The sequence below is a fragment of the Notothenia coriiceps genome, unplaced genomic scaffold, assembly GCF_000735185.1.
Source record: "Notothenia coriiceps isolate Sejong01 unplaced genomic scaffold, NC01 NC01_scaffold00016839, whole genome shotgun sequence".
NCBI classification, from domain to species: Eukaryota; Metazoa; Chordata; class Actinopteri; order Perciformes; family Nototheniidae; genus Notothenia; species Notothenia coriiceps.
Genome location: NW_011349540.1, coordinates 1 through 8445, shown reverse-complemented (window position 1 = coordinate 8445; position 8445 = coordinate 1). Strand labels below are relative to the sequence as shown.

The window sequence follows — 8445 nt, the reverse complement described above, 5'->3', positions numbered from 1 at the left end:
TCAGTGAGTAGTTTAAATGAATGTTGCACCGTGCGATGAATTATTTAGTACGCAAGGAGATTGTAAAAAAAGTAAATACATGTGAGATCTGTACTGATCTGTAAATGAGTTAGAAGGCAGGCTAACAGGTCAGGCTGTAATGACTATTTAGCGCTTTAGGAGAAACAAGAAACCAAAAGGTAAGCCTGAAACAATAAGCATGTGTTCATCTTAGTAAACGCTTTCCCTGAATAGTAACTGTCGGCAGAAATGAAATAAATAACACAAAAACAACTGACCTTTCCACACTGTACGCGTGCAGGATGCCATGTCTGGGAATTCGGCTAGTCCGTGTGAAAACAGCGACTCGTGCTAAACAGTTCCGCCTGGGTACTTCTTCTTCTTCTCTCGGTTTTTGGCGGATTGCAAACAACATTAAGGTGCATACCGCCATCTACTGTACATGAGTGTGAATCATCATATCATTCCATCTCGTAACTCGACGTATATCTATGATCTAATTAAAATAAAAAAACATAAAATAAATAAAACAAAACCGCCTGGGTTGTCTTGTTGGATAAATGGATGCTGAGTTTTCCACTGGCTTCTAGATATTTAACTGCAATACATGTCTATATAAGACAACTGATATAATTTATAGTAATACTAATTAAAGAGTGTCTTAACACAAAAGCATATTGTATTTTATTTATTCATTTTATTACTATGTTTTATGAGTTTGAATATCATTTGTAGTAGCTTGACAGGTGACATTGCAGGGGAGAGGATCCGGGGGTTCATGTCGCGTGCGGACGAGCATGAGCGGAAGCAGCGTTTGTTGTTCTTCTTTCTGTTTCCGAGACGTTCAGGGTCTGATCGGCTTCAACAGCCGTGTCTGCATGTCTCTACCATTTATTCCCTCTGTAAATCGTTTTATACCGCTCCCGAATGAAGGTAAGACCAATTCAGACTTTGTTTTATTGCTGTGGACACTATGTCGAGGTTGTCCTGGGATACATGTGACAGTTAAACCTGCTTCCCTTGAACCTTCATACCAACTCCGGCTACCCCCGCAGTCAGCCTCCGGGCATGAGTCGTGCGCCCTGCTGCCGCTAGCCAAACAAATCCAGCGCCGTGCTTTGAGCTCATTGGGACTTTAACCTGTACGTACTCTGTTTAGACGATATTTAATAGTTTAACGTTTCCAAATGTTTAATTTGGCATAACCAGAGCGCGTGTTTACCTCGCTGCCAGGTGTGACAGCTGGTGAGCGGTTGACCGAACTTCACGTGAACGGGCCCCTGTCCATGCAGCGCTACGTGCTTGTCACTTTTGACATTACAGCTATGTTTGGATACTCAGCTGTTGGTGCGGTTGCCATCGCTATTTTCCATTTGCAACAGCTCCTGACATGTTAAAATAAATAACAGTTGGCAAAGCAGCAGATGCTGGGGTTTACCCAAATAAACTAAGTACCTTTACTCAAGTACTTACAAATGTTTTGTTACTTTGTCATTTTCCTCCACTACAATCAGAGCTAAATGTTGTACTTTTGCTCCACTACATTTATTTTGCACCTTAAGTTACTTTACAGATTTGGATTATGATGTGAAATATAATCAACTCTTAAATAAGACTTTAGTTACACCTGCAGTAAATACACAAGCTACCCTGCAGTATACACAGTCATTAAAACTAGCATGCACCTCTACCAGCTTTGATGACACTTTAATGCATTAATAATTATAATCTAAAATATATAATATGTTGTTCTGAAATGCGCCATCTGCATAACGAGTTTTACTTTTGGCACTTTAAGTATATTTTAATGCAAATACTTTTGTACTTTTACTTGAGTAACATTTTGAATGCAGGACTTTAGTTGTAAGTTAATAACAGGGTATTCCTACTCTCTGGTATTTCTACTTTTTGTTAAGTACAATATCGGAGTACTTCTCCCATCTCTGCCATTTGGTGGTCTGTCTGCCCCCAGAGCCACAAATGTTTTTGTCAACACTAGACATGGGAGGAAAGCCTTCTTTACATCTTGTATGCTAGTGACATGAGCCGTTGCCATGTCACTTGTGACCCATGAGTGTATAAGCAAGTTATGTAAGTCTTCTCCAAACCTCCAGAGTAACCTAATGGCAACTAACTGCATAATATCAGGCCCCCTTTGCCAACCTCTTAAGCTCATACACTCTGTGTACAAGTCGGTGGATAATAAATAAAAAGTAATGCAATAGCACGTGCCTTTGAGCAATGCAGGCAGCAAACTGACAGCAGGGGAGTTTAAATAACGCTGGCTGGTTCCTGGTAATAGAGTAGATGTGCTAGGCTACATGAGGCATAAGGACGAAGTAAGAAATTATAACTTTTTTTTGTCTTAAAAAAAAACTTGATCTTGATAGGAAAACAAATCAGATAAAGGTTTTTATTCATTTTCAACAACAGCAAGTTTAGGAATCCTTGTTCCAAAGGCTTATATACATACTTTTCTTGAAGTACAGGGCTGTAGATAAGAGTCAAAATTATAATCAAACCTAGTTCCAATGAAGTTGAAGGTCAAAATAAAAGTGACTCCAGTTCTGTTGAAGGCCACAATGTGCATTGCATTCTTTAGTTGGTCGGATTTAATTCTTTATAGACCTTTCAAAAAATGTGTGACAAAAAACAACTGTGACGTAAAGGTCGAATTTCTTTCATTTGTCTGGTTAAGCTAGGCAATATGGTTTAATCAACATCACACTTTTACTGAAATCAAAGTAGTATTTACACATGGTAAAAAATCTAAACTGATGCCCAATCCACAGCAACATTGTAGAGCCAAATCTCTGCTCACATGTAAATAATACACTTGTAAGTTTAGATTAGAAGTACAACATCATACTACTCCTAATATCATACATTTATTAATCGTATTAGTAGTTTCTAAGGCAAAACTATTTGTTCTGATTCCAGTTTGTCCAATGAGAGGTTTAGCTGATAATCTAAGTTGTATATCTCTGTCAATTTATTATGTTGGTCATTGAAGTGACGGCATTTCATATTTATGGACACACTTTATCAGTCAAATAAGCCAGACAAATTATTGTCAAATGAATCAATACAAAATTGTTAAAATTGATTTCCAAAACATAGCTGCCACTTTAATATGTTAACAACCACTTGTGTAATTGATACAGTATGAGAACACATTTTTTTATTTTTGTCTAAAAGCAAATGTTTTCATTAGTTATTAGCTATTACTATATTATTAGATTTTAAAATTAAATTGTTCAAAGGAATCTTAATTATTTCACTTGTTTTTTGTCATTAAGCTTTATAATATTATGTTACTGTGTTGAATCCCTTTCCATGTAGAGTGCCATCTCAGTGGCAGCTAATGTATGTTTTTCGCTGTCTTCCTTTAGATTGTAATATCTGTACATTTTGCTTGTTTTTCAGATTGATAGGTATGCCAAAGGAAAAATATGATCCTCCAGATCCCCGCAGATGTTACACCATCATGCCAGCGGAGGAGGTGGCCAATGGGAAGAAGTCTTACTGGGCCGAGCTCGAGATTTCTGGTCAGTCTTACTTTGTTTCTCTGAAACTGCTCCCATACAAAGAAATCCCAATGTACTAACACAGACAAACCGAAGGAAGAGGTAGCTCCTACTTTAAGAATCTACTTTTCTTCGTGCTTGAATATCAAACAGTTGCATGCGCTTTTATTGTTATTACTTTTCATCCCACTCACTCTGTATTCAGTGTCTTCAGATGCTGCATGTTTTTCAGTTTGTAGGATTTGGAAGATTGAAATGAGTGGTGTTGCAGGTCAATCAACCGAAAATAAGTTGAAATTACAGTCTACTTATCATTTGAGTGATTTATTAGCAAAATGCCTTGTTTTTTCATTTTCTGATATTTTTCATTTTTGTTCAAATGATTAGAAGAAAATGTATCTTATCAGTTGCAGCCTACTGAGCGCAAACATTTTCTTACGAGGATGTTGTTGTTTAAATGATTCTTGGTTAAGATAATTTAAATTATTTTGACTCCCAAACCTTTTAAAAGGACCACAGTTCGTCCTGGTTTGGATGACAACAGCTGAATGAATGTCGAACAGGAAGAGGAGTATTAATGGTTAACAAACTATTCTTGGTTGGTTAAAAGTCAAAAGCTTTATGTTATTTGAACTTTTATCTCATTAAATATTAATTACATATTAAATAGTTTTAATTCAGTATTTATATCTTCACTAAAGTAATTGTCCCTAGAGTTCTCTGCTATACAGTAGTCTGGTTTCAGTGTCTCACGATGCTCATGGTTCTGTTTCACGTGGTTTTCCATGATTAAAACAAGTCTATTGGGGCTGATCAACTGAATGTAGTTATTGTTTCTGCATGAAAATAAATGAAAGGGTTTGAGACTACACAGATACGCCGCAGTTCAGTCAATTTCAGTATGTTGAAGTGTGTTTAGTTCGATTGATCACACAGCTAAAAATCTGTGTTTCTTTTTGAGTTTTGGAAATAATATCCACTTTTGAAGACAGTCCGTTCCCCTGTTTGCCTTTGCAGGACGGGTTAGGAGCCTGAGCCCCTCGTTATGGACCCTCACCCACCTGACGGCGCTGCACATCAACGACAACAACCTGAGCCGCATCCCCCCCGACATCTCCAATCTTTCCCACCTGGTGTTCCTGAACCTGTCGTCCAACAAGCTCCGCAGTCTGCCCGCTGAGCTGGGCAACATGGTCTCTCTCAGGTAGACATCACTGACATCCGACTGACACAAGGACCAACCAAGAGAAAATGTATATATATCACGGAACATAAAAGTTAACCTGCCATTATGCTTTGTTGCAGAGCTTTGCAAAGGTCACCTATTATGCAAAATCCACTTTTTGATGAACATGTGTCCTCTCTGTGTATAGAGATTGTGAAAGTTTCAGGAACAAAGATTCACTCTCTTTTTTTCCTGATCCATTTATATAAAAACCTCTCTGAAAAGCTGATCAGATTTTGGCCACTTTGTGATCATAAGGTTTTTTTGGCTTGTGTAACCATTAGCCAATCACCAACCAAGGTTACCCCCTATCTAAAGTAACAGACAGAGAATCAGCACTTTGGAAACAGGGCTGAAACAGAGGGGATTATGGGATGCTACAATGATCTGTTTGGTATTCCAGCCAAACACTTCAGAGACATGTTTTGTATATATCTGAGAACTATAATATATTGATGAAAAAGAGTATAATAGGGGACCTTTTAAGAATAACTGAATATTCTGCGATAGGGCTAGAAGATAAGGATGAAATCTCCGTATTCATTATGTCATTTTAAATGTCAGTATGGGTTTATGATGTAACCTTTGTGGAAGTTCAACCCGATTTTGAAATACATTAAGATCTGTGTTTTTTTATCATATGAATTGAATACCTTACAAAGCAGGGTTCTTGATCATTATTATTAGGTAGTTATGAAGGTGTATTAGCTTCGGATAAACTTCAGGACAATAACAGTGGATTTCTCCACATTAATTACATACAGGCGGTTCTCTTAGTGGCTGAGATTAACATTAATCAAAAAATATTTGTCTTTTATGACCGACTTGTGTGAACACTAAATATATAAATGTCGTTTAACTATGTGCCCGCTCTATCAAGCAACCCTATTCTGTAATTATTCATTCATTTAGTTTTTTTGATTACAGATTTGAAAACATCGTTGCTTGCTTTAAAAGTAGCACAATTCATTATGTCAAACCTTGGAAAGTATCTAGATATCCCTGCCCTAATGCCAAAGACTGGCAACTGAATATGTGTCGCCGTTTGATGTCTATGTCTGGACCACTGCGTAAAAAGGAGGGTTTCTGCCCCGTTACTTCTCTTCTTACTTCTACTGTATAAGAATAAAACACGGAGGACGGAGATCTCTTTTTCTCCCCCTCTTCTGACAGCCCAGCAGCTGATCTCAGAGCACGCTCCCCTCTCTTGCAGGGGGGCGTGGTCAGCTGCAGCTCACAGAATCAGCCCCCTGCAAAAACAGGGCTGGAAAGAGCAAATAGAGCGAAATGAGGCATGGCTAAAATGCAGGATCTGTTTGGTATTTTCAACAAAAAACTATATTTATATACTTTATATAAGTATGGCCCTACAATATATTGTTCAAATATAGCATGATATGTCCCCTTTAAGTGACAACTTAGGAAAATGTGATAGATGTTTTGACAGCAGTGATGATATGTCAACGACAAGGAATTACTGCATTGTTAAGACAAAGTTGTGAAAGACAGAAATCAAAAAGGTAAATGATGTCTTGTTTTCTTGCAGGGAATTGCTTTTGAACAACAATCTTTTACGAGTTCTGCCTTATGAACTTGGGAGGCTTTTCCAGTTACAAACCTTGGGGCTAAAAGGTGAGGCTATTTGTATTATATTCAGTACATTGATTTGGACTAGCGCTGCACAGTTTGAAAAGATATCTAATTGCAATCATTTGGACTGATATTGCAATTGGGAATGATTCGTGACATTGTGTGATTGATGATTTTAGCATCATAGTTCTCATTGTCACTGAAATGTATTTAATGATATTTAATAAAAAAAATCTGTTTTGTTAAGTCTAAAGAACATGATTTGTAGACCAGGATGTCTCTGATGCTTCAAATTACTTCATTCAATATCTAATGATATTTGAACACATAGTTAGCCAAATAGTATTCTTCCTGCAGTTTGAGTCCATATTAAAGTTTGGATAAAATGTAGATCGTCATTATTTCTTTACAGTACTTTCCTAGAATGTATTGTCAGGTAGTTTATGATATGATTGATTTGCAGGAAACCCTTTGTCCCAAGACATCCTCAATCTGTACCAGGAGTCGGACGGAACCAGGAAGCTTTTGAACTACATGCTCGACAATCTAGCAGGTAAACAGCTGCTCCTCCTGACCACCCGGCTACTAGAACTCATGCATATTTAACCTGCAGTTAATTGTAAACCTGAGCAGGTGTGAGATAGCTAGCAGGTACACCATTGTGTTTGTCACAGATAGTGAGCACTCATACCTCTCCCCCCCCCTCCTTCTACAGTGCACCCAGAGCAGCTCCCACAAAGACCGTGGATCACTCTGAAAGAGCGGGACCAGATGAGCCCCTCAGGTACGTTCAGCGGGGTTAAAGGGGCCCTATTATGCTTTTTGGGGTTTTCCATTTTCTGTCGTGTGTTATATAGGTTTTTTGCATGTAAATGGTCTGCAAAGGATAACATCTCCGAATCTCCCTCAGAGAGAGTTTCTCAAATAGAATAAAAACAAAAAGGTTTTTTAGACAAAATTACATTATTTAATTGTTAGTAGTAAAAGCCAGAAATGTTACAAACACTCCCTCATTTAGCTCAAAAAACAATTTTCCCTTGGTTGTGTTGGCTCTGTGATGTCAGGAATGTGATCTGATGTTTACATAATTGACTCAACAAAAAACCTATTCACAGGCCTGTTATGGCAGGGATGTTAGATCGTATGGTTTCTTTGAGTTGCCAAGAAGGATGAAGCTCACTTGCATCCTTATTCTTTATAAAGAATAAAGCTTATAAAGCACATAAACACACTTTTAGAGCGGCTTTTTAAGTATTTAAAAAAAATAGTTTTACGTGTTGGGGCTACTCCAGAATTTGAGTGGAACAAAAAATAAATAGAAACATAATATTTGTATTCCTTATACCAGTGTTGTAGTCAAGTCACCAATTCACGAGTCCAAGTCACTCTCGAGTCACCACTCTTCGAGTCCGAGTCCAAGTCCGAGTCACCAAGGGAGAGTCGTAGTCGAGTCCGAGTCACCCAAGGAGTGTCCGAGTCGAGTCCGAGTCATCATTACCCGTGTTCGAGTCCGAGTCCAAGTCCGAGTCACCTAAGAAGAGTCCAAGTCAAGTCCGAGTCACAAGTCTTCATGTATTAACCTTCGTGGATATATGTGTTGAAATGTAGCTGCTCCTCTACATTACTTTTATCCTGTCATGTTATACTAATCTGTCTATTGAACTGCTTACAATTCTTGTAATAGGTGCTATACAAATATAAAGCTTATTACTAATCAGGGCTCGACATTAAGGACTGCCCGATGGCCCGGGGCCATCTAGTATTTAGCTCGGGCAATGAAGCCTCACCTGCTGGTTGCCCGATCGGGCAATCTATTATGCCAGTATCATGCAGCTCGCGGATCCAGTAATGAGTGACCCGAAGGTAAAACTAAACATATCTATAACTAGTTTAGGTAGTTTGAGAGTTAATTAAAATAGTTACGTGTGATATTCTAACCTGAAGTGTGTGTTTTGTCCGCTCACCGCTGCATGTGATCATGCAGAGCTGCGTGTCGACTCGTCAGCAGCAGCTGATCTCTCTCTCCCGTCAGATTAGACTTCACTCGCGTTTATGTCCATATCGATCAGATCCAGCTAGTTCTAGCTAATGATATGACTACCT

The 8445-nt window shown here is 38.3% G+C and overlaps 1 protein-coding gene across 1 annotated transcript; it reads left to right on the top strand.

Moving 5' to 3' along the window:
- Window positions 1-819: 819 nt before the first annotated feature.
- LOC104949863 (CCR4-NOT transcription complex subunit 6-like) lies at window positions 820-7140 on the top strand (the record flags this gene model as incomplete). The annotated part of the gene is made up of 6 exons (XM_010776296.1): window positions 820-933; window positions 3427-3548; window positions 4545-4731; window positions 6299-6384; window positions 6806-6895; window positions 7058-7140. Coding segments are annotated over exons 2-6 (558 nt in total), but the record flags the coding sequence as incomplete, so codon positions are not given.
- Window positions 7141-8445: the final 1305 nt, after the last annotated feature.